Here is a 25,598-nt window from a genome sequence, read left to right as displayed (position 1 = left end):
TTCTCGTCTCTGCGTCCGTGTGCTTCTTCCACGATCCTGCAGCCCTGCCTGTTTCCCGGCGCGGCACCGCGCCCTGCCGTGAGAAATCCGCCGTAGCCTTCGCACGTTTTCTTGGCTCCTACCGCCCAGGGCTTCTTTTTTCGGCCTGCCTGGTCGCCGCCGAGCCATCCCCAAGGGACACGCCAGGCGAGGCGTGGGCACAGCGAACAGGCGCCAGCCGGCGGTCCTGGGCTCACGGCTGGGAATTGCCGCCGGGCGTTGCTGCTGGCTGTGTCCGTGGCGCTCCGCGCGAGGTCCGGCGAAAGTCTGGGTCCTTGGAGGGTTTCGCTCAGCCGGCCCTGACAAGGGTGTCATCCAGATGCGGCAGGGGCGTGCTGAGAGCGGTAGTCTCACATCTCAACTATGAGAAGCCTAAAGCAGTTTCTTCCCATGGCATGAGATGGGGGGCGGAGGGGGGGTTGTACGAAAAAGAATGCTTTTGTGGACCCCCAAAGCAGGGGGTTTGAGTATTTCCAAAAGTTGCCAAGGGGGCTAGAAAAGCATTTTCATGGCTTAAATTTAAGACACGGGCGGGGGCCTGTGAGATGTTTTGCAAAGGCGTGATGGAAAAGGCGTTGCGTTTAGCGGGAACGGTTTGGAGGGTGCAGTTGAGGGGGATTATGGGGCGGGGCTTTTCACAGCTGGCCGCCGCCTCCGCCCAGGTGGCCGCTTTTTCTCCCTCAGGCTAACGGCTGGTGCTCCCCGGCTCCCGCCCTTCTCCAACACGTCTACATCGCTTGGGGAGGGGGCGAGCCGCCTTGCAGGGGGGCAGGCGCTCACGTCCGCGTGTTCCCCGCAGGTGGAGGTGTTCAACATCCTCTTTGTGACCAGCGAAAACGGCGGCAAGAACACGTACCTGGTGCACTGTGAGGCCTGCGCCCGGAAGCGGAGCTCCTCCCTCCACGGCGTCGTGGTGCTCGAACAGTACAAGACGGAAGAACTGATACACATCTACGACAGCTTCACCCTGGTGAGTACGTGGGGAGCGGGGGCCGGCCCTGCCCTTCGGCAGGATGAGGCAGCTGCCTCAGGCAGAGGACGCTTAGGGGCAGCGGTGGGATCCTGGCTGATCCTGGCGGCATCCAAGGGACAACCTGTCTTGCACCCCCTGAATATACAGCCCGTAGCGAAGGAAACTCTCCCATCACTTGTGTTAAAGTAAGGTTCGGCTTTCAGTTCTGTCTGCAAGCTGGCGAGGGGGCACCTTCTTGTCCTTTGCCTCAGGCAGCAAATTATCTTGGGACGGCCCTGGTTGGGAGGGACGCAAGAACAGAAGAAGAGCCCTGCTTTGGGATCAGGCCAAAGACTTCTCTAGGCCCAACGGGGAAGCTCACACGTAGGCCATGAGCATAACAGCACCCTCCCCATTGTGTGTGTCCCCCCCCCGGCCCGGCCGCAACTGCTGTACAGAGGCGTGCTGCCGGCGAAAACTTTCAGCCGCCGCGACTAGTAGCCATCGATGGCTGCCTCCTCCATGAATTTGTCCAACCCCCTCTTTAAAGCCATCCACGTTGGCGGTCGCCACCACCTCTTGTAGTGAGTCCATGGCATGAAGAAGCACCTCCTTTTTAATCCATCCTGAATCTCCCACCCATCGGCTTCACGGGGTGACCCCGAGTTTCTAGGATTCTGAGAGAGCCCCCTTTCTCCACACCACGCACGATTTTGTAACCCTCTTATCACGTCTCCCCTTTTCTCTGCCATTTCAACTTCCCCGGCCCTCTCCGCCCTGTCTGTAAAACTGGAGCTTTACAGACTTACAGCGGTGGAAACACACAGGCAGCTGCCCCCTGTGGGCAGAAGAAAGCAAATCTTTGCCAGTGAACTTCAAGACACCTCAGGGCCGTTCAAGGAACTCCAAAGAGGCTGTCTGGCAAATGCTCTCCCCTTAGGGAGGAGCGAAATTATGATGATCCGGTGCCTTTCACCACGTTTATCTAACCCAGGACGGGATGGGGAGTTGGAAAGGGGTGTCAGCAAGCATTTGGAAGTCATTTCCCATACTAACGCCTCTTTTCCCCCCACATTTTCTTGGCAGTCTGCATCACCAAGTTCAAGATGAGCCATACCACGCCCGGACACGGATGTCTGGGCTTGTCTCTCCACGCTGGTCTCTCCCTTGCTCACCGTGTGTGTGGTGGAGGAGGGTGGCGCTAGCCTGGCCCCGATCCTTCCCTAATAGCACCTGAGCCTCTGTTTTCCACCCCTTCACTTAACTCATGCCTGCCCTGAGTTGGGACAACACAGAACTGGCAAAACAAGACGTTCCCCCAACGGACTCTTTTTAATTTATTCTTCAAAATGAACCCTCATTTCCTCCTCCTGAGTGGTGCTGATTTTGTATTAAGAAAAACAACAAGAAGAAAAACACACACACAACAACCTGAATTAACAACCACAAAAGGGCAGCGAAACCGGCCAAAAAGGTCGAGGCGGCTTTCTCTGGACGCCCTGGGAGTGGGGCCCTTCTCCTCGCTTTGTGTCAAACTCCACCGTGCCTGATTCCCCTTGGACAAGGATTGGGGGGGCTTTTGATGAACAGATGAAAAGGGAAGGAAATATTTCCTTCTTCACAAGAGCATTAATTATTATTCTCTCTCTCTCTCTCTCTCCCTCACCGGGGAGGAGAACGAAGGTGCGGACCAGGGAGAAGACTGTGCATTTGGGGTGCGCAAATTCGTTTGTTTGTCCTTTTAATCACATTTTTTTTCTCTCGTTGGAAATTTAAAGGAAAAAAGAAAAAAGAGAGAGTTTGGAAAACAAAATCACAAGCAAGCAAAAAAAAAAATTAATACGGGTTTCTTAACACAGGACTTTTATGGGTTCAGTTCTCTCGGGGTGAACTTCTTGTCTGGGAGGGGTGGGAGAGTGTACATTGATTTATATATATTGGCGGGGTGGGACGGGGCCCGATTTGCGCGTGTGGTTTTTAATTATTCTGATGGACATTTGATTTCTTACATCCTTTTATATATTATATATATAAATATAAGAAGAAAAAAAATCTTGGTTTGTATTAGAAACTGCTTTTAAAAACAAAAATCACAAAACATAAAAAAAAAATATCCGAGTCCAGTCGAAATGTTTGTGCGAAGCACAGGACACGAATCCCTGTGCAATGAGCTGGGATGGTGAAAATATAACCCTAGCGCAAAGGGTATGGTGCTTGCCCCAGACCAGACGCACAGGTAGATGGGAGATTTTCCTTTTTCTTTTTGCAGAAAGGCGGAGGGAGCGTTATTTCTACTCTGCCACAACCTCCTTAGGGATTCTCATTGCTCACGTATGACCCCCTGTGCCAATCCGGTCGGGGGCACCCTAACGATGAATCGTAAACTCTGCTCCTCATCCTCCTTAACTATTAAATACCTTCCCACTCTTCACCTGTAGCTGATAAAATCGTTTAAACCTTAACGTTAACCTTTTATTTCCCCCTTTGCTCAATTTGTTGCCCCGGCCTCCTTCAATGCTGCATGCTTTTCGTGGTTTCTACCGTTCTCACTCCTATTTCATTTAAAACAAACGTGTCTCAAATTTGGGGTAATTTTTCTCCCCCTACTTTTTTTTTTAATGCCTCAGAACTGTTTTGCAATTTGTAAATGATCTCCCTCCCTCCCTCCCTCTCTCTCTCTCTCTCTCTCTCTAATTTATATGTCTATTTTTGGTAATGATTTCTCTATTTATTGGTCCTTTATTCGGGTTTGATCCAGCTTTTTCTTCTTTTTTTTGTAAAAAAAAAAAAGCATTTTACAATGTTGTATCTGTTTTATTTTTTATTTTATTTTTTAAGTATTTCTTTTTTGTCGGTCCTTTTTGGCTTCTCGCTGGAATTTTTTATTATTATTATTGTTATTATTATTATTGAATTTCTAAATGTTTTATTTTTGTCTGTCGATGTTTTCCTTGACATGGTGCTCAGTTTTCTCACTGGGGGTGGGGAGGGGAAATAAATGCTTGATTCTGGTTCATCTGTTAATTTCCTCCTTTAATCTCACCCCACCCTAGATTGTAAAAAATCTCTTCCTTCCGAAACTGCACTTTTTAATTCCCAGATTCCCTCCCCCCCCCCAAACACACTGTAATAAAACAGATGAACATCTAGCTACTCTGGAAACCAACACACACGTACACAAATGGATTCTTATTGTACTGTAGAGGACAAGAAGAAAGCAAATCTTATTTTGTAAATGTAAAAAAAAAAAAATTAAATTAACTCACAGAGATAAAAGAAACTAGTCTCTCTCTCTTGTTTTCCTTCTTTTCCGTAGGGGATGCAAGAATATCAATCAGATCTGCTCAGCTGTTAATAACGGGCTTCTCCTTTCTTTTTTTAAGGATGGGAAATGTTAAGAAACGTAGTAGGAGATTTAAAAGGCGTGATTCTTGTCCGGTTTGAAAAGTGCTGTCCTGGGGCCTTTGAAGGGATGGGGGTGGGGGTGGGAGTGGGCTGTCATTGGGTTGTTTTCAATAGGGATTCTGATTCACCCACCTAATTTGTGGGTGGGTGGTTCCCCAAAGAAGCCCCCGCCCTTGGGGACCCCCAACCACAAATTAGGATCTGCAGCTAGCTGGCACGCTTGCATGCCTGCCATTCATTTGGATGGGGCCAGCTCAGACCTTTCTGCCCACTGTCCTGCCCCAAACCACTCACCCCTCCTAGCCTCATGGTCAGACCCCTTCCCACCCACTCCACACTCTGGAGGGGGCTGCACTGCGCCCACCACTTCCCCCTCCCTCCACTTTTTTACTTTTTTACCAGCATCGTCTGGCCTGTGACTTGTTGGGGGGGGGGGTTCCTGGACCATTCAGGGGGTGGGGGAAGAGGCGTGCGGAGGTGGAGTCATTGCAAAAGAGAAGCATCCTTGGAATTTGAGTCCCAGGAGGACCCCCCCCTCCTCCACCCCCACCCCCCACCCCGGGACATGATGGAGCCCAGCGCCTGCTGCATCCCTGGGGTGGGCAGGTCTGGAGAGCTTGGAGGAAGCCCCTGGGGTGGGGGTGGGAGGGGGGCTGCATTCCTTGGCGATCCTGGAGCGAGGGAGGCCGGGCCAGGAGCAGCAGGAGGGTGGGGAGGGGAGGGGGGCAGGCGCTTATAAAGGATGCGAGGCGGCGTCGTGCAGCCAAAGCCGCTGCGCGATCCTTGCGATGGGCTTGGACACGCGCGCCCCCAAAGCCCGGTCGGGGTCCCTGGAGGACGAGAGCCGCCCGGGGGGCGCCCCCCTGCCGCCCCCTCCCTACGCTGGGGAGGGGGCGCTGGAGCTGCGGGGCTCCCTGGACTGCTGGGCCTGCGCGGTCCTGGTCACCGTCCAGAATTTGCTGGTGGGGGCTCTCAACCTGCTCTTGGTGGGGGTCGTCTTTGGACTCATCCTGCTCCCTGCTGGGGTCCTGTTGGGGTTCGGATTCCTGTGCCATTCCAAGGTAGGCGCCCCTTCTAGAGGGAACCTCTAGCTCCCTCCCCCCAACACACACACCTCCCAGTTTGCAGGGGCTGCAAAGGGCTGGGTTGTCAGAAGTATTGGGGGGTGGGGTGGGAAAGGGATCGGGGGTGCAAAGTGCGCGCACACACCCCTTGATGCGCTCTTCAAATGATAGTGGGGTCTTCTGATCTTGTTGCTTTTGTGTTGGGGGGGGAGGTTTTGCATATTAGAAGTGGGGGCTTTTGCCAGGGTTGGGGATGAGAGATACAAGGGTGGGGTGTAGGGTATTAAGATGCATTTCCCAAGAGTTCATTTGTGAAGGGTCTCCGCCCCAGAACCTGTTTCCAAACTTGGGAGCATGTTAAAAGAAAGAGGAGGGGGGGAAAGCACTCTGCACAGGCTCAGGGATCCTCCCCTCCCCAGAGGACCCCCCCCCCAAACAGACTATGACCTGGGAGTGAAGAAACTATGATAATTCAAATGGAAGCCATATGTGGAAGAATATTATGTAATAGATGTATTGATGTATTTGTTGCAGTTGATTTTATATATGACTTGTAACTGGCTAAAACCCATTCAGGGTTGCCATAAGAAATAAAGGAAGACTTCCAGGCCAGCGGTGCAATCTCAGCCAGCTCCCGCACCTCTTGGTTACTTAGTTTTAGTTAGTTAGTTAGTTAGTTTACAATTCGATACAGTTTAGGAGCCTGCTTCATTTCAAAGGTGGGGTTTTCTGCAGTGTTTTCAGCTCCCCGGCTTGCAAAAAACCTGCCCCCCCCAAAAGCTCTTGGCGTGACCGACCTCGAACGGAAAAAGCTACTCTCTGGCACCTCTGATTCTTGGTATCCTCAATCTCCTGCGTCCCCCAAAACACGGTAGGGATTTTGCCAGCTAAATTGGGCACAAGCGCCTTTCCTAGGAGGAAAGAGAATTTATTTATTATGTATTTATTAATTACATTTCTATACCGCCCAATAGCCGGAGCTCTCTGGGCGGTTCACAAAAATTAAAACCCTTCAAAGTATAAAACAAAACAGTATAAAACCATAATATAAAATACAATATAAAAGCTCAACCAGATAAAAACAGCAGCAATGCAAAATTACAAATTTAAAACACCGAGTTAAAATTTATTTATAGACTGTTAAAATGCTGGGAGAATAAAAAGGTCTTCACCTGGCGTCTAAAAGCATATAACGTAGGTGCCAAGCGAACCTCCTTAGGGAGCTCATTCCACAGCCGGGGTGCCACAGTAGAGAAGGCCCTGCTCCTGGTAGCCACCTGGCCCACTTCCTTTATTTAAGTTCACTTCAATCAGTTAAACAAATTGCTAACTTCATATGCGTCCAGTATTGGTTTTTATACCTTGATAGCGGATCCTTTGCAGCAGCCCCCCCCCCCATTTGTTCTGATCAGACAGCTTCTTAGCCTGCCTGAACCCATAGCCTAAGTCACACCTCTCTTCAGTTAATCTACAACATGCTTTACTAGGGTGACCACATGGAAAGGAGGACCGGGCTCCTGTAACTTTAACAGTTGCATAGAAAAGGGCATTTCTGCAGGTGTCCTTTGTACGCACGCAGCCCCTGGTGAAATTCCCTCTTCATCACAACAGCTAAAGCTGCAGGACCTGTACCAGCATGACCAGATACAAAAGAGGGCAGGGCTCCTGCAGCTTTCACTGCTGTGATGAAGAGGGAATTTCACCAGGTGCTGCCTGAGTACAAACGACGCCAGCAGAAATTCTCTTTTCTATGCAACTGTTAAAGCTACAGGAGCCCTGCCCTCCTTTTTAATATGGTCACCCTAGTTTATACCCTTCGTTGTCTTTGTTGTAAAAGCCTTCTTCTGTGAAATGCCCATTTTACAGATAGGGGAGACTGAGTGTGTGTGTGTGTGTGTGTGTGTGTGTGTGTGAACTAGACTCTGTCCAGGTAAGGACTCTGTGGCAGAGGGAGGGGGCTCACCTGGACATCTGGAACTAGGCTCTTAGGGAGGAGCTGTTCCCTCTTCTTTTAATGCACATAGCTTTTTGTTCTCTTGAGCAAAATGTATCACTTTGATACATTTCAAGCAGAAAACAAGCCAATCTATTAAACCAGTAAATATTTTTGAATTTCTGGACATAGGTTCGGATTGTAATTTCTTAAACAAGATGTGCCAGAAGCCGAGACGGCTTAGATGCTGCAGCAGCTGTCTGCAGTTACACATATGTGCTTCAGAATAAGCACTTTGCGCATGCTTTAGCATTGCACTCCACTGACACCTGGCTCAAATTAAGGTCTGGCAGATGTTTCATTGCTTAGCAGTAAGTCTGATGACCGGTAACGCATGCCTTTTAAGTTTTCCTTTTAAAATTAAGAGTTTATCCTTCCCCATGCCGGCATGTTTTCTCTATTTCAGGAATAGTCTCTCTCTCTCTCTCTCACACACACACAAAAAACTGTTTTTGGGTTTGTTTGTTTTAAGGCCTGGAATGTGGTGGGGCGCTGATCCACCCTGCTCCTTGCCCTCCAGTCCTGGGAATCCTGTTTTCTTCACCAGCTCTTCAACTCCAGCATTCGCCTAGCAGCTGTGGGTCTCTGGGGTGGTCTTCCCTGGGGGGGGGGGGGTGTTAAGAGGCAGGAGGGGAAGCTACTGTGGAATGTATGAGGATTAAGCCGCTGGTGGTGAGCTCCGGTGGGCCTTGTCACATTTCCCCCCTCTCGGGAGTGTGTCACGTGGAGGTGTTCATTTCCAGCGCAACACTGCATGCTCTTTTTCCTCGAGGAATTGGTCACTCTGCGGTCAACGGCACCGGTATTTGCAGGCTCAGAGTTTTGTGTTGAATTGTGTTGGCATTTCCCTATGGCTCTTGAAGGGGAGACACGAAACCTGTACGCCTTTTCCCCCAAGCACCCATCAATGGGTGGTTTTTCTGGTTTTGTGCCATCTTTTCCCCGTTCTAAAAGGTTTGAAATGTCTCCCCTACGAGCTAGTTACTGGCTGTAAGAGTTTGAAGTTGAAAATATGAGGGGTCGGTGTGTTGTTCCCCGATCTCCAAAACAAAATTCAGCCATTGGATTGAAAGAAGTGATTTATTCCAGCTCCTGGTAGCTATCTCTTTTTACTGCTCTCAGATCCCGATGTCACTCATTGGATGAGAGAGATGGAGGAGAAGCTACTTAGGCTGGGAGTCATGGGCAAGGATGGACCCCAGAAGGCCCAATCTCTTGTTGTTCAAACACTAATAGATCTAAATCTATAGCATTTAAGAACTGCTGCTAACAAATCTTGCTCTCCGCTGCTCTACAATAATTTTAATAACTATGGGCTCACTGCAGCTTCATATTTGTATGCTTTAACCATTCCCAAGTATAGGAGAGCATTTATCTAGGGTGACCATATGAAAAGGAGGACAGGGCTCCTGTATCTTTAACAGCTGCATAGAAAAGGGAATTTCTGCAGGTGTCATTTGTATATATGAAGAACCTGGTGAAATTCCCTCTTCATCACCACAGTTAAAGCTGCAGGAGCTATACTAGAGTGACCAGATTCAAAAGAGGGCAGGGCACCTGCAGCTTTAACTGCTGTGATGAAGAGGAAATTTCACCAGGTTCTTCATATATACAAATGACACCTACAGAAATTCCCTTTTCAATACAACTGTTAAAGATACAGGAGCCCTGTCCTCCTTTTCATAGGGTCACCCTAATTTACCCTTGCTTGCTTTAAAGTGTTGCCATCAGCATTACTAGAAGGACGATTTAGTAAGATCCCGGTTAATGAACAGATATGTCCCTGTGGTTCTGGAGCAGCCTTCCTAAACCTGGGGTGCTCCAGATGTGTTGGACTGCATCTCCCAGAATGGCTGGGGCATTCTGGGAGTTGTAGTCCAACACATCTGGTGCGCCCCAGGTTGAGGAAGGCTGTTCTGGAGCAATAGAATCTGTGGAACATGTCATTTTGCACTGTAACATGTATGAGGAATGCAGAAAAAAGTTAATCTTTCCTTTATTAACAGCCTTTTCTGGATGTAGCCCCACAACGTTGGTATTAATCTGTTTAAAGGATGTGTCCTCCCATATTACTGAAAGGGTCTCTAAGTTTCTCATGACCTCAGTGCAAATTAGAAAAATAACGCTGCAATCCTTCTGAGAGAAGCAACCCACTAAGCTCCATTTTGTTTTTATGTCACTTTTTATCTAACCTTTGTATGTTTTGGTGTTGATTTTGCTGGTCTGTGACCGTAATAAATAACAATGAGTTATTTATTTATTTATTTATTACATTTTTATACCGCCCAATAACCAAAGCTCTCTGGGTGGTTCACAAAAATTAAAACCGTAATAAAACAACCAACAGTTTAAAAATACAAAATACAGTATAAAAAGCACAACCAGGATAAAACCATGCAGCAGAAATTGATATAGGATTAAAATACAGAATTAAAACAGCAAAGTTTAAATTTAGGTGTTACAATACTGAGAGAATAAAAAGGTCTTCAGCTGGCGACGAAAAGACTACAGTGTAGGCGCCAGGCGGACCTCTCTGGGGAGCTCGTTCCACAGCCGGGGTGCCACAGCGGAGAAGGCCCTGCCCTATGGCAAGGAGAGACAGCTTGGGACTCTCTGGATGCTTTGGACCTCAAATCTCACAATCCACTGGCCATGCTAACTAGGGCTTATGGGATTTGTAGTCCAAAACATAGAAGAATCATTTATTTATTTATTTATTTATTTATTTATTTATTTATTATTACATTCATATCCTGCCTTTTTTCTTCTCTTGCAAGAAGCCCTGGTGCTTATTATTATTATTATTATTATTATTTATTTATTTATTTATTTATATAGCACCATCAATGTACATGGTGCTGTACAGAGTAAAACAGTAAATAGCAAGACCCTGCCGCATAGGCTTACATTCTAATGAAATCATAATAAAAATAAGGAGGGGAAGAGAATGCAAACAGGCACAGGGTAGGGTAAACAGGCACTGGGTAGGGTAAAACTAACAGTATAAAGTCAGAACAAAATCATCCACTGAGTTTCATGAACAAATGGGGACTCGAACTCAGATCTCTCGAGTCCCAGTCCAGCACTCTAACCACTAAACTGCACTGTTTCCATGGTTGCTTGCCCCCTGCCCTACGGAATGGAAAAGAAAACAAAAATTCCCTAACAGGTAAAAAAAGAAGGGTCTAGCCAAGCTGGGCCCCTGCTCTGCTAGCTTTCTCCTTTTAGGGAGAAGTTTTTTTAAGTGCAACAACACGTAAACAAGCAATCACACCCATTCTGCCTGCCTGCAGCCTGAAGTGGTACAGTTTATCCTGTCAGGACTCTACCATCTCACTTCGCTGCATGTGCAGGCCAGGCACCCAGTGAGGTGCGATATGGCTGCAAGAAAGGCAAATGCTATTTTGGGCTGCATTAATAGAAGCATAGCTTCCAAATTGCGTGAGGTCCTGGTTCCTCTCTATTCAGCCCTGGTTAGGCCTCATCTAGAGTATTGCGTCCAGTTCTAGGCTCCACAATTCAAGAAGGACGCAGACAAGCTGGAGCGTGTTCAGAGGAGGGCAACCAGGATGATCAGGGGTCTGGAAACAAAGCCCTATTTATTTATTTATTTATTTATTTATTACATTTCTATACCGCCCAATAGCCGGAGCTCTCTGGGCGGTTCACAAAAATTAAAACCCTTCAAAGTATAAAACAAAACAGTATAAAACGTAATATAAAATACAATATAAAAGCTCAACCAGATAAAAACAGCAGCAATGCAAAATTACAAATTTAAAACACCAAGTTAAAATTTATTTATAGACTGTTAAAATGCTGGGAGAATAAAAAGGTCTTCACCTGGCGTCTAAAAGCATATAATGTAGGTGAGAGATATGAAGAGAGACTGAAAGAACTGGGCGTGTTTAGCCTGGAGAAGAGGAGTTTGAGGGGAGACATGAGAGCACTCTTCAAATACTTAAGAGGTTGTCACACAGAGGAGGGCCAGGATCTCTTCTCGATCCTCCCAGAGTGCAGGACACGGAATAAAGGGCTCAAGTTAAAGGAAGCCAGATTCCGGCTGGACACCAGGAAAAACTTCCTGACTGTTAGAGCAGTATGACAATGGAATCAGTTCCCTAGGGAGGTTGTGGGCTCTCCCACACTCGAGGCCTTCAAGAGGCAGCTGGACAACCATCTGTCAGGGATGCTTTAGGGTGGATTCCTGCATTGAGCAGGGGGTTGGACTCGATGGCCTTGTAGGCCCCTTCCAACTCTGCTTTTCTATGATTCTATGCATGAAGCAGCCCGCAGAGATTGCTAAGAGTCAGCACAACTGGCAGAGTAGATTTACTCCGGCAGTTGAAAACATGGAAGGGAACAGTGCCTAAAATGAGTCAACAGGAGAGGTGAAGAAGACCTGCCAGGCGGGAAACTCAGCCGGTCTGTTCACAGTGATAAAAGCCAGACGCGCTGGCCGGAGGCTTTTGATAACCTTGTGGGGCCAGGCTGGGGGGGGGGGGGAGCGCACATTCCAGGATCCATGTGCTGCCAGGCACCCCACACGTCTTCCTGTAGTGGGGGTGGGATGCTTTTGTCATGAAGAGGACCATTCTCTTTCCTCATTTGCCTCCCACCCCGTTACCAAAATGTAAGGAGAAGGGTGCAGCACTAAGGGTGCAAATCCTACGCATGTTTGGAAAGGAAAAAAAGGTCCTACAACTCCCAGCTCGGCTGGGGATGCTGGGAGTTGTAGGACCTTTTTTTCCTGTCTAAACATGCGTAGGATTTGCACCATAAGAGGGAGTTTCGATAATAAACTTCAAGTCCAGGAAGTGGGTAAGCTCCGGCTATTGGGCGGTATAGAAATGTAATAAATAAATAAATAAATAAATAAATAAGTGGCCTGTTCTGGAGGAGGTGGCGCTCCCTCTGAAGAAGCAGGTACGTAGCTTGGGAGTACTCCTTGATCCGTCATTGCCACTAGAGGCCCAGGTGGACTCTGTGGCACGGAGTACTTGGGGTCAGCTTCGGCTGATCCGCCAGCTACGGCCTTTCCTGGACAGGGACAACCCAGCCACAGTAGTGCATGCACTGGTAACTTCCCGATTAGACTACTGCAATGCACTCTACGTGGGTCTGCCCTTGAAGACGACGCGGAAATTGCAGCTAGTGCAAAATGCAGCAGCTAGACTGCTGGCGGGTACATCTTACAGAGCCCACATAACACCGGTTTTAAAGGAACTGCACTGGCTGTCTATATGCTTCCGGTTGGAATTCAAGGTGCTGGTAATGACGTTTAAAGCCCTAAACGGCTTGGGACCTCGATACTTGAGAGTGAGCCTCTCCTTATATATGCCTGCCCGAGACCTTAGATCTGTTGGAGGAGCCCTTCTCTGCATCCCACCAATGCAACATATACGCTATCATGGGACAAGGGAGAGGGCTTTCTCTGTGGTGGCCCCCCGACTGTGGAATGCCCTCCCCTTGGAGGCCCGATTGGCGCCAACATGGATTGCATTTCGACGCCAAGTAACAACATGGCTTTTTAACAAAGCCTTTGATGGTTAAACTCACTGGCACATTGTTTTAACTGTTTTATTAACTGCATCTATTGCTTTTAAATTATATATTGTTTTAACTTGGATTATGGTTTAATTTGTTTTTAACTGTGTATATTTATTGTTTTATACTGTATGTTTTTATCTGTACGCTGCCCTGAGATCTTAGTGATATGGGGCGGGATACAAATGTTTTAAATAAATAAATAAAATTTTTGGAGGGTGGGCGTGCTGAGAAGATGCAGGGGTGGCTTCTGGCAGGGATGGTGACGTTTGGGGCACAGAGACCCGCCATTGCCAGCTCCCATATTTGAGGGTGAGGGAGAGGAATGGACCCCCCCCAAATTCTCCCAGGTACTTCCTGTCCCGTTTCGAGGGCCGTACTGCCCTCTCCTGGCAAATGAATGCAAACACGTCTCCAGTGCTCGTGTCTCTTTGAGCATGGGGGGTGGCACGCTTGCCTTTCGCACGTGGGCACCTGGCATTTGCACAAAAGTGACCTGCTGCACTCTCTCTCACACACACACACAAATGCTGTGTTTTCTCTCCCCTCCCTGCTCCCGCTGCAGTTCTTACACGCCCAGGGTCGCTACTGCACGGCCCACTTGCATGACGCGGCCTCCGTGGCGCTGCTGGTCGTGGGCTTCGCCCTCGTGGTGCCCCTCCTGGTCCTGGCGCTAGCTGCCTACTGCCGTCTGGCTCGCCGTCTCCAGCTGGGCTACTGCCTCATCCCCTACAGCAAAGCCGTCTACAAGAACCTTCCGGTGACCCATTACCACAACTCCGGTTGCTGCTGCTGTCGGGATCTCGACCCGGTGGAGAAAGTCTGGGTTTGAGGAGCAGGAGGCGATTTGGGACTGGGTGGGTGGGTGGAAATGATAACGTCACCAGGTGAGGGAGAACCACATGGGACTACGGGTTGGGATTGAAGCACGGCAGCTGAGGAACCCAAACAAACCAGCTTTGAAGGAATTCGCCTTTTTTTTTCTCCAGGCGAGGGCGAATACTTCACCACAGTGACATGTGCAACAGTATGTCAGACTCTCCCTGAACATGAAAACCACTGCTATTGCAAATCCACCGGAGACCAGGCATGTCAAGCACAGCGAGCGGGAACAGGGCGACAAGGCCCATGCCAAGACTTCCCCTCCAAGGATCATGAACAATTCTGTCAGGGGGGGAAAAATCCCCAGGAAGGATGTTTGTCCAGCTCATGACCAGAAAACAGCAGCAGCCCCACGTCCGGCTGGTTAGTGGACACAAACGTTCATGTCCCAGTGTCTTCCAGTACCAAAAAATCATGTCCCAGTGTTTTCAATGAGAAGATGTCTGATCTGTGGAAGAGACCCACAGAGATTTTGCGGCAATGTTTTCCTTCCTGCTGCTGGATGAGGATTTAAGGCGGTCAGGAAATGTTGATGACTGGTCCATGTTGAATCATGCCTGACTCAGTGGAGGCTCTATTAGCCTTTGGACCAGTGTCTAGATGCATTGGCGGCTGGAAGAGGGTCAATAAACTGATCCCGAATCCTGGAAAGTTATTGGCTGAGCCCGTGCCTGGTAACTGGGTCAGCCGGTGGTTCTGGACGGGGTTGCCCTCCCCCTGAATGGGCCAGCGCATAGTCTGGGGGGGGGGACTCCTTGGTCCAGCGCTGTCGCTGTCGGCACAAGTGTCTTCTACAGCTAGGTAAAACAGCTATGGCCATTCCTAGACAGGGAGAGCTTGACCACGGCGGGCTGTACAATGGTAACCTCAAAACTGGATTACTGCAATGCGCTGTATCTGGGCCCACCCTTAAGGTTGGCCCAGAAGCTGCAGTTGGTGCAGAAAACTTGATGGAAGAGGATTAGGGCCAGCACTACCACCCCTACGCTCAGGGAACTGTACTGGCTGCTCACCTGCTCCTGGACCAGTTTTAAGGTTTGGGCAGGGGACATCAGTGGGCAGTGAAACCGCTCCAGGTGTCAGTCAGAAGAGCCATCCAAAGGGCAGAGCCTTAAAGTTCTGACTGGAACCCAGAGCGGATTCACTGTCCCACTGACATCAGAGCCACCAGCCTCCTCTGGGTTTAGGTATTGTGTGGCGCAGAGCGGTAAAGCAGCAGTTTCTGCAGCTGAAACTCTCCCCACGGCCTGAGTTCGATCCCAGCGGAAGCTGGTTTCAAGCAGCCGGCTCGGGTCGACTCAGCCTTCCATCCTTCCGAGGTCGGTAAAATGAGTACCCAGTTAGCTGGGGGAAAGGTAATAATGGCCAGGGAAGGCAACGGCAAACCACCCCGCTATAAGGCCTGCCAAGAAAATGTCAGGGAAAGCTGGCATCCCTCCAAGAGTCAGTAATGACTCAGTGCTTGCACGAGAGGTTCCTTTCCTTTTCTTTTCAAAACCCTAAACAACTCAGAACCAGGATAGCAAAGACATCGCCTGACCCCATTACTGTCCTGTGTGGTTGTTTCACACATCAGGAGATAACCTCTTGACCGTGCCTAAGATCTCAGAGGCCTGGTGCCAGACGGCTCAGAATTCGGCTGTCCCCACTCTCCGGAAACCCCCCCCCCCAGCAGTACAAATTAATCAGGCGCAAAACCACACCTGGGTTTTTGACACCTGCTGAAAATTTAGATGCTCCAACCAGCCTTCTCAAACTGACAGTCTGTCTTTTCCTTGCTGCTGCCTTATTGTCTCTTCTGAATTTTATACTGTATTTTATTATGGTTTTATACTGCATTATTTGTATATCGCTTAGACATTTCTTTTTAATGGAAGCAATCAAATATCGGCAAACAAATAAATATTAGAGGAGTCATCATCTTTCTGATGTGTGTGTGATAGAGAGAGAGAGAGGAACGGAAGCTGTTTAGATTGCAATCCTAGACTTTTACCTGGGAGTAAATTCCATTGAACTCAATGGAGCTTTCTTCTGAGTAGTCATTTATAGTATTTCACTGTTATTCTCTCACTTTTTTCTTAATTTCTCTTTCGTTCACACAATCGGGGCTGTTAAAGAGTAGAAGGCAGAACTTAATTTCCTAATGGAGATTTACAAAAAAGATTTTTTAAAAAAAATAATACCTCCCCCATTCCCATTCACCCACAAATTGCCTCCTGCCATGTTGAGTTCTTGCAAACATAGTTCCTGTTTAGTTAATGGATTTATTGTAGGTGAAACAAATTTGTACAGTTCAGTCAATATGCAGACATGACTACAGCTTTGTTGCAAACTTTTTAGTGGTTGTATTTTGAGGGGTGGAGGATAATCTAACTTTCCTTGTTGAATTTTTTTTTGGGGGGTGTCAGGGGAACATACACAAGGCAAAAATTCTCAGGGGGTCTACTTTACAGAAAATGAACCCAGGGCCTCTGTGCACGGCTTGTTCTGAAAGAAGATAGAATCAGAACTCCGTTCAACCGAAGCCAATTCCTGCGGATCTGTGGTCTAGAATTGAGGTAGGGGTATTGTTTGTAACATACTTTCCTCCGTGGTTATTTTCAGGCAGAGGAAGGAAAGGTGGGGATGTCTCTTGCTAGGAAAGACGAGAACTTGCCAAACTTTGAGGGATTAAATTAAGTTGGAAATCTGGAAAAAGCAAAAAGCCAGAGGACAATCGAAGGATGGCTTTACCAAGGGAAGGTCACCGACATGGGCCAGCTTTTTCACAAAATGTTCAGATGGTGAAGAAATAAGTTTTACATATGTGACTTCCGTTTCCCCGAAAGCTCTGGTAACAGGTTTGAAACTGACCCTTTGCGCCGAGTTTGCCACTTATGAATTTAAATGTGAGTAGGGTGACCCGATGGAAAGGAGGACAGGGATCCCTCATCTAGGGAAAAGGGAATTTCAGCAGGTTTCATTTGTATGCCTGCGGCACCTGCTGAAGTCCCCTCTTCAGCACAACACTTCAAGCTGCAGGAACTATGTTAGAGTGACCAGATACAAAAGAGGGCAGGGCTCCTGCAGCTTGAACTGTTGTGATGAAGAGGGGATTTCAGCAGGTGCTGCATGCCTACAAAGGACACCTGCTGAAATTCTGCTTTCTATGCAACTGTTAAAAGATACAGCAGCCCTGTCCTCCTTTCCATATGGTCACCCTATTCTAGTGGGACGAAAAACTCCTGCCATAATAAAATTGCTGGTCTTTAAACTGCTCCGCAAATCGTTTGGTTTTGCTGCTACAGACTAATACGGCCACTTCTCTAGAAATGCCCAGACCGTTGGCTTTCTACATCAAGAGTTAACAAAAGGTAAGTCTGGAACTACGGCTGGGCCCCTGCGTGACTTGCAGAAGAGGGCTTTTAACGTCCAATGGTTTTAACAATAGCAAGTAAAGCATAATAATAATAAGGAAATGCTATCAATGGCCTTGTGAAAATTGCCTCTAGCTGAGAAAAATAATTATTGATTGGTTGTGCCTCTCACAGCCAATTTTAGAGTTTTGTGCTAGAATATCTGATCTGTAGTTACTCAGAGGTAGATTTGTACTTGAATATTCATAATAAATGTGATTGACAGCGTGCAGGAGAAGACTGGCACTACCCACTACCTGCTGGGCATCTGGCTTTGGTTGGTAAGACTTGGGGTAGATCCAAAAAGTGGCTCAGGCTAGCCTGAAACCTACCTCTTTTCTACAGAGCTGCTGAAACATACAGTAGCCATGTCCGAATTTGCACCTGGTCATGCTACAGGATTTTGACTTCTCCCGGTACAGAACAGGGGTTGTAATCCGGCAATCACAGCTCCCACCCACTTTAAGCCACTAGCACAGGCCACCTGATGCCTCCAGATGTTTTGGACTGCAACTTCCATCAGCCTAAGCCAAACAGCCAATGGTCAGGGATTATGGGAGCTGTAGCCCAAAATATCTAGAAACCTATTCATCTGTTCCGTCTTTGAGAAGGATTGAACTGAGCAGGCCTGTGACACAGAACGTCTTGTCCCAATAGTTCTATCTCAGCCTGTTTCCCCCTCCCATGAAATGGGAATAATTGCAACCTATGAGAAACGCTGATTGTAAAAGGGGTTTGCTTACGAAAAGCGCTATAGGAAAGCACTCAGCTCACACAGGCCTTAAGAGAAGGCCGTCGTTGGCAAATTGTCATTTTTGATTATGAAACACTCCTGAAGCTTCTGGACTTAAAGGCGGAGGTTCAGCAGGTGATGCTTTTCCTGGCATGGAGATGCAGCAACAGGGAATTTTGGGTCTGTTGTGCAGCTGTTGAAGACGGAAAGGACACTGACAGCCTACTGAGAGGTTGTCACTATTGCTGTGGGGGTCAGCGAGGGGAATATCCTGTTCCAAACAGGAAAAGGAAGAACTGAGTCAGCTCTGGGCGCCAGAAGTTTGTGGAAACTCTACGTTCTGGGAATAAAGGAACCTCAGATAAGATAACAAGGCTACCAGCTAACACAAGTTCCCCATTGTGCTGTGGGAGCAAAGAGGAGCCAAAGGAGACAGGGCCCTTCTATCTATAGATACGGTTTCCTGGACGCTTTGCTGCCGGATGGAACAATCACAGGTCAGCTTCGGGGGAGTTGCTGCTGCTTCTTCCCAGAGAGGTTTCGGCAAGACTCTTGCCGCAAAAATGTCACTCAGCACAGGTGGGCTCCAAGGTATGTCACCACCTTTCGGATCTGACTGGTAAACTGAACATACATATCACCGGCAGGACCATGTGCATTCTTCAATTCCCCACGTTGCAGAATTGCTGAAGCCACTCCCCAACTGCATTCAAAAGCAGAATGCAAGTTGTGCGTGTGTGCTGGGTTCCACCGACGGAAGTTCAAATTTCTAGTCCTCATGGTTTGAACACATACTCCTATTTCTTCAATTCTAAGACGCACTTTCCCCCCCATATAAACATCTCTAAAAATGGGGTGGTGCGTCTTAGAATCGCGGGTGTATCTTAGGTGGTTTTTTTTTTTCTGTTCGTGGTGCTGAAATTAGTGTGCGTCTTACAATCGATGGCGTCTTACAATCGAAGAAATACGGTAAGCACAGCCTTAGGAGCTGCAGGAAGGCGGAGTTGCACCGCCAAGCACTGGAGGCTTCGACACCCAACGTAGCAATTCTCACCCTGTAACTAAAAAGGCACACTAATGCAAATATTTCATACATGTTACAAAACACGGCTTTTATTGTTAAGAGGGTTTTTTTAAAAAAAAATGACAACAGAACTTGTGCACTTCCTGGCTGGCGTTCTACAGATTCCTGAAATTAAGATTCCAAAGGCTAAAATGGATGGGAGCTTTGCCTTCACCTTTTTACAAACATTTCTTTGAAAAATTGACAAGCTATATTCGTTGGGACCTTTGGGTGGGCTGGCCTTGCCTCCAAATGTCACCACTGCCCTTGTTGGTTCTGCTTTCTTCCTTTATGGCAAAGGGGGGGGCATTGCACCACCCACCCCCTCATCACAGACTAGAAGGCAGTAGACACATGACATTGACATATGGTCTTGTGGCTTTTGTTGAATTTTGAAGACTGCGTTTTCATTTGACCCGTTACTAGTCCTCAATGTTGATATGAAAACATGCAGTGGCATGTCCCACATTCCGGGAGGGGCGGGGGAAGAAACTGAAGTCTGTTTTCGGTTTATGCCGTGCCTGGCAGACATAGGAGCTAGAGACATTGTAAAGAATCTTTTAGCAGGCCACAGAATGGGAGGGAGGGAAGGAAGGAGGGTTTCCGCTGTTGTCTGTCTCTCTCTCCTGCCTGCTGAGCTGTAAGTGTGGCCTCTGGTGCTTGCCTCAGTCTTCCGCTCGGGCAGGTAGCGCCTTCTGATGTCCCAAGCTGCCTCAAGCAGCACAGATCAAAGTGGGGCAATTCGGGGTCCGATCCGCACCACTTCAGAACTGCATTTAGCCCACAGGCCAGTAGTTGCCGACTCCTTGTGTGGGAAGTTCAAGAGAGACTTTGGGGAATTGCAGTCACAAGCAGCGAAGTGAGGACGCAGCATTCTTGGGTGACCTCGGAAGGAAGCACTAACTGGGTCAGAGGTGGGCAACGCACTTCTGCAGACCACGTGCCCACCCCCTGCCCTCTTGCGTGGCTCCTGCTGCGCTGCTGGAATTTGTTGGCAGGAATCAAAATCAAAATCAAACTACATTTGTTCTTTTTAAGGCTAGGTGGCGGGTCACACCACCATTTACTGGCAAGATGCCAATTTTTTTTTGCTACCGCTGCCAAATTTCAGCAACAGAACAGTAGCAGGATGGGGGGTGAGGGAGGAAAATGGTCCCCAGACCCTCTGCAGTTGCCCAACTCTGGTCTAGGTGCTATAAAACACACGCGCGCGCGCACACACACCGATTCAGAAAAACGACGACTGTTTTCCTAGATTTAACGAACATCTGACAAATATAAACACTGTTACAGGCAAACTGCTTCCCAAGTCCTGGACACGGGGGTGTCTTAGTTAGCAGTGCGTGCACCCCTGAGGTCCAGCTTTTTCAGCCATTTCCATTCCTCATGGCGTCAGCAAAACCAGGATCAAGCAGGGCAGGAAGGAGAAGTTTCCCGGTGTGTGTGTGTGTGTGTGTGTCTCGGATTTGGTCAACCGTCAAGTCCCTCTGCCCATGCGTCAGAAATACTGCAAGGAGGCCAGGCTCTCCAGCTCCACCTCGATCGAGACAATGTGATGACCCGGAACCATTGCCAGGCCCAACACGCGGGGCTCCCCAGCTGAGAAGGAGTCTGCAAATCGCAGGAGAGAGAACATGAGAGCCTAGGAATTGGAGCTCCTTGTAAACCCACCAACACGCACTGTTCCCTCCAGGGACTCCGGGTGTCCTGTTCCCCAACCGCACTTGGTTCCTCTCCTTCAGTCTTTCTTCTCCCCAGAGAATTTGGGAAACCTGGCGGCCCCTAAGCCTCTCCCAGCTCCTACATAATTTGCTATTGTTATTACTTAAGGAAATTGCCCTCCCCCAACCCCATTCTATGTGACATCAATGGCCCTTGTAGGAAAGTAGATGGAACGAAGAAGACAAGACATTGAGCAGAGGGTTGGACTCGATGGCCTTGTAGGCCCCTTCCAACTCTGCTATTCTATGATTTTAAGAGCAGACAAAGGGAATATTCAGGCCTGCTAAGGTTGGACTATCATCCCATTCCACCAACCCTGCTAAAAAGTCCGTTAATTTTTTACCCTCTTCCCCCAACATCACTTTTTCTTTGTGTGTCGTGTCTTTTTTTAAATTGTACGCCTGTGAGCAGGGACTGATTGATTGCAAGCCATTACGGGAGCCTTTTTTTGTGTGTCTGAGGAATGGGATAAAAATATACTATCAATAATATGTATTTTCAAATACCCACAGGTTCACAAATACCTAAACGCAGGCAGAAAGCATTAAAAAGCAAATGAAGACAAGATTATGTGTACAAAAACATGCCTGGTGTGGAGAACGTGGAGAGGGAGACATTTTTCTCCCTCTCCCATAATACTAGACCCCAGCGGGGTCATTATCCCATGAAGCGGATGGGAGGGAGATTCAGCACAGATAAAAGGAAGGACTTCTTCACCCAGTGCGGAGTTGAACTGTGGAACTCACTACCACAAGATGTAGTGATGGCCACCAGTTGGCAGGGCTTTAAAAGGGGGTTGGATAAATTCCTGGAGGAGAAGGCTATCCATGGCTACTAGCCCTGATGGTTGTGTGCTACCTCCAGTATTCGAGGCAGTAAGCCTGTGTGCACCAGTTGCTGGGGAACATGGGTGGGAGGGTGCTGTTGCACCATGTCCTGCTTGTGGGTCCCTGGTCGACAACTGGTTGGCCACTGGGACCAGATGGACCCTCAGTCTGATCCAGCAGGGCTCTTCTCATATTCCTATGTCTCCTGTATATACGTGCCTGGACTCTAGGATCACCTTCAGCGGTCCTTCTCCGGAAGCCCCTGCCTAAGGAAGTATGGCAGGGAACTACCAGTAGCAGGGCCTTTTCTGCTGTGGCACCCCGTTTGTAGAATGAGTCCTGCTTGTGGGTCTCTGGTCGACAGCTAGTTGGCCCCTGTGTGAACAGAGTGCTGGACTAGATGGACCCTCGGTCTGATCCAGCCTCAGGGCACTTCATTGTTCTTAATATAGCTAAATGTAAGTTGGTGGACCTACAGTACAGAACTCTGGAAGCCAGATGAACACTCACCAGTGGGTTTGAGGTACTCCTGGGCAGAGCCAAGGATCACGTTGCAGTCTCGGTCCGTGCACAAGAAACAGCCCACCAGCGTCCGCCCATCTGTCATTCGGATGCGCATGCTCTTATTGAGGAGGTTTTCCAACTTGCGGCGAGCGTGCAGGTACGGTGAGTCGGCTTTTTCCTCGCCCGAATCCTGGAAGAAACCTCCAGAGGGTTAGTCTTCATGGGCCAGAGGGACAAGAGAGTCTCTTCATCCCATTTAGTAGGAAAAGAGGCTTCAATATGATCCTCGCTGGTTTTGTTTTCCACTTGAAAACCAACAAACCCAAGCCTGTAGTCCTCATGGTGGGTGATGACAAATTAGGCTGGGTATAGCTAATTCTTGGGAAGGCTGCAGAAAGCAGCTTTGGGGTCTCAGGGCCTAACTGAGCACCATATTAGGGGTCAGACTGGCTGGTAATCTTTATTAAGAGCAATTTATATAGGATTTAAAATTTGTTAAGAGCTTTACCCTGTCCCTTCCTCTTGCTCTTTCATACCTACATTGTGAGGTGTGTCACCATTTTACCTATGTATCTCATGAAATAAATGTGCTTCCCAATTTGTGTTTGTCTCCTGTTCTCCAACTCTGACACAGACTGGGTTCAGACAACACAATAACCAATGGTGGTTTAAATAGTCAATGTTCGGTTATCTAACCCACCATGGGTTGTCGTGTTGGGTGGAGGGAGTTTTCTAACCAACGGCTGGTTATTTAGCTGAAATAACCAACACAAATAACCAACGCTGTGCAGAGTTGGCTATTTGAACCACCATTGGTTATAGTGTTGTGTGGAGGGAACCACTGGTTATTTCCTTGGCCGCTGTTGGTTATTTCGTCAACCACAGAGTCTCAAGGCAAGAGTGGCCAAAGTGGTGCCTGGCACTCTAGTCCAGCTGGCAGGATAGATTTTCAGCAGCAATGGCTGATGGGATACTAGTGGGAGGACTGAGGGCGGGGGATGAGTGAGTCAACTCAGTGTGGACTAATACTCAACTCAACGCTGATCCTAAACCAAACCACGGTTGATTACTATCATGTTGTGTGGGGAGTATCCCCTAGATAAACAACTGTCGAGTTGATTATTACCCCACCGTTGACTATCGTGTTGTCTGAACACAGCAGTATTTACTTATTTCGTACACTGCCAGCCTACAAGAAAAACACTCGCAGCACTTTATGTAAAAATTTAAATCTGGTCATTCACTTTCTGTCTAGCACAGCTGTTCCCTACCTTGGTATCCTCCAGATGTGTTGGACTACAACTCCCATAACCCCAGTGCCAGCATAGTTGGTGTTATGGGAGCTGTAGTCCAATGCATCTGGAGGACACTAGGCTGGTGGAAGACTAATCTAATCTAGATTAGTAAACCACCCAGAGAGCTTCGGCTATGGGGCGGTATATAAATGGGGCGGTATATAAATGGGGCGGTATATAAATGCACCAAATAAATAAAAAAATAGCATGTTAAGGGAAACTGTTGCTTCTTGAGCTTTGTTCACAAAAGCACATGACACCATTTATTTATCACCTCAAAATATATTTCATTTCATTTTTAATATTTCTATAACCCCCAATATCTGAAGCTTTCTGGGTGGTTTTCAAAGATTTAAACCTTAAAAAATATAATATTATACATAGTATAAAAACTGTTTACCTACAAACATATGAACAGATAGCACACACACACACACATATCTCTAAGCAATTTTGAACAATCAGCAATAAGAAAATCCAGGACCTGATTAAACTTTATCATATGCTGCCAAATGCCTGAGGGCAGAGGAAAGTCTTAATCTGGTGCTGAAAGGATAAAAAAGCCGGGAGGTTTTGTATAAGCTCCTTTCGCTGCTAACTCACAGCCAGATTAGTGAAGAAGTAGGAAAAGGGTGCATTTCCCACCCCCAGATCTCAATGTACAGATCTATAGGCTGGATGAGATACGAAATGATTCCAATGAATACAGGGCAAGGAAGGGGCTCTGGGTGAACTGGGTTCTGGGTAAAGCATCTGCCAGGGATGCTTTAGGGTGGATTCCTGCATTGAGCAGGGGGTTGGACTCGATGGCCCTGTAGGCCCCTTCCAACTCTGCTATTCTATGATTCTATGAACTGATCGGAAGACAGAGATTCCTGTGTGTGCCCTCGACAGGACCAGGTTCAGGCACGGGCCAGATTTACGTTCTCCAGTTAAGGCTACTGGGGGCACTTGTGGCCCCTCTCTCTCCCCAGGAATCCTTCCCACTTTCCAAAGAGGGACCAAGCTTCTAGTCTTCATGGTGGGAAGTGGTTACTCCCCTCCCCGGAGCAAGGAGCCCCTAAAACAATTTCTCTTTTTTTCAGACCTCCTGTATCACTGCATCATCGCAGGGAAAAGTCCACTATTGCCCACTCTGGCGCCCTCCAGATGTGTTGGATTACACCTCCCAGAAACCCCCAGCCTGGGGGGGGATGCTGGGAGTTGTAATCCAACACATCTGGAGGGCACAGGCTGCGGGAGACAGTCAGGGCCTGTCTTTTTTTTTACCTTGGCTTTGTTTTTAATTGTTGCAATGATTTCTAAGGCTGGTTTTTTAAAATATTTTGCTATCTTTTAAATATTTTGATTATGGTGTCCCCGACCTCCGTCCCCCCCCCCCCCCGAAAATTTTTGTAACCTGCCTCAGGTTGGCTTCAGGAAGGTGGGGCAGAAATAAAATAATTATAATATTGACACCCCACCAGTCCCCAAACCTTTCCATATCCCTCCCCCCGGGCCCCCGCCCCACATTGAGCCCTTCTGCCCCCTATTCTAACCTGGACTCCTAAGTTCCCCATTTGGGGGTCTCACTCTCGCCCTCCAGTTCTCCTCCTCTAACTTATTCCCCCCCCCAAATATGCTTTTATCTGCCCCCCTCGGGTTCCTTCGCGCCCCTCCCCCTCTTCCCATGGGGGGTAACCCCCCTCCCCCTCTTCCCATGGGGGGGTAACCCTCCTCCCCCTCTTCCCATGGGGGGGTAACCCCCCCTCCCCCTCTTCCCATGGGGGGGTAACCCTCCTCCCCCTCTTCCCATGGGGGGGTAACCCCCCCTCCCCCTCTTCCCATGGGGGGTAACCCCCTCCCCCCACACTGTGACCCAGTTATTGCCTCCCCACATTTTTGGGGGGGGGCTCCACGCCTTAAATGGGGGCCCTTCCTCTTACTCCAGGGCTGGGGCTGTTCCCACAGCCGTTCTCCTCCCCCCTCTGCTGCTGCTGCACCGGTTCCAGAGCGGCAGGGGCCGCCATCTTCCTCACCGCCGGCACAGGGGAGGACTGACTACAACTCCCAGAAGGCCTCTCGGCGCACCGCCTCCCAGCAGCCCGCGCGCGGACTCTTATTCCCTTGCTCCGCCCGCCCGCCCGTCCTCTTGCGCCGCGTACGTCTCCCGTCAGGCATCGCGCGCGGTCGCCATG

General features: G+C 48.5%; 3 protein-coding genes across 3 annotated transcripts in view; 2 read left to right on the top strand and 1 right to left on the bottom strand.

Moving 5' to 3' along the window:
• KDM6B (lysine demethylase 6B) overlaps window positions 1–4,007 on the top strand; it is a 67,874-nt gene extending 63,867 nt beyond the window's left edge. Inside the window, exons 24-25 of the mRNA XM_063138388.1 lie at window positions 839–1,009; window positions 2,078–4,007. Of these exons, the coding sequence (XP_062994458.1) occupies window positions 839–1,009; window positions 2,078–2,101 (195 nt within the window). The 3' untranslated portion in view covers window positions 2,102–4,007. The remainder of the gene's footprint in view (window positions 1–838; window positions 1,010–2,077) is intronic.
• A 1,144-nt stretch (window positions 4,008–5,151) lies between these two features.
• Window positions 5,152–15,787, top strand: TMEM88 (transmembrane protein 88). Its single transcript, XM_063137382.1, has 2 exons — window positions 5,152–5,457; window positions 13,566–15,787. Exons 1-2 carry the CDS (start codon window positions 5,185–5,187, stop codon window positions 13,830–13,832), a joined length of 540 nt encoding a protein of 179 aa, XP_062993452.1. The 5' UTR covers window positions 5,152–5,184; the 3' UTR covers window positions 13,833–15,787.
• A 3,363-nt stretch (window positions 15,788–19,150) lies between these two features.
• Window positions 19,151–25,468, bottom strand: NAA38 (N-alpha-acetyltransferase 38, NatC auxiliary subunit). Its single transcript, XM_063137924.1, has 3 exons — window positions 25,347–25,468; window positions 22,133–22,316; window positions 19,151–20,684 (listed from the first exon to the last, which is right to left on the bottom strand). Exons 1-3 carry the CDS (start codon window positions 25,428–25,430, stop codon window positions 20,572–20,574), a joined length of 381 nt encoding a protein of 126 aa, XP_062993994.1. The 5' UTR covers window positions 25,431–25,468; the 3' UTR covers window positions 19,151–20,571.
• Window positions 25,469–25,598: the final 130 nt, after the last annotated feature.

The sequence above is a fragment of the Elgaria multicarinata genome, chromosome 11 (assembly GCF_023053635.1).
Source record: "Elgaria multicarinata webbii isolate HBS135686 ecotype San Diego chromosome 11, rElgMul1.1.pri, whole genome shotgun sequence".
NCBI lineage: Eukaryota > Metazoa > Chordata > Lepidosauria > Squamata > Anguidae > Elgaria > Elgaria multicarinata.
Note: the sequence above shows the minus strand (reverse complement) of the source record. Positions and strands in the feature narration are given on the sequence as shown.

Excerpts from the sequence above, each read along its gene's own strand:
- TMEM88 (XM_063137382.1), top strand. The coding sequence starts at position 5,185 with ATGGGCTTGGACACGCGCGCCCCCAAAGCCCGGTCGGGGTCCCTGGAG. Across the intron at positions 5,458-13,565 it reads GATTCCTGTGCCATTCCAAG|TTCTTACACGCCCAGGGTCG; the intron begins GTAGGCGCCCCT and ends CTCCCGCTGCAG.
- NAA38 (XM_063137924.1), bottom strand. The coding sequence starts at position 25,430 with ATGGCGGCCCCTGCCGCTCTGGAACCGGTGCAGCAGCAGCAGAGGGGG. Across the intron at positions 22,317-25,346 it reads GGAACAGCCCCAGCCCTGGA|GATTCGGGCGAGGAAAAAGC; the intron begins GTAAGAGGAAGG and ends GGTTTCTTCCAG. Across the intron at positions 20,685-22,132 it reads GGAGTACCTCAAACCCACTG|ACTCCTTCTCAGCTGGGGAG; the intron begins GTGAGTGTTCAT and ends TGCGATTTGCAG.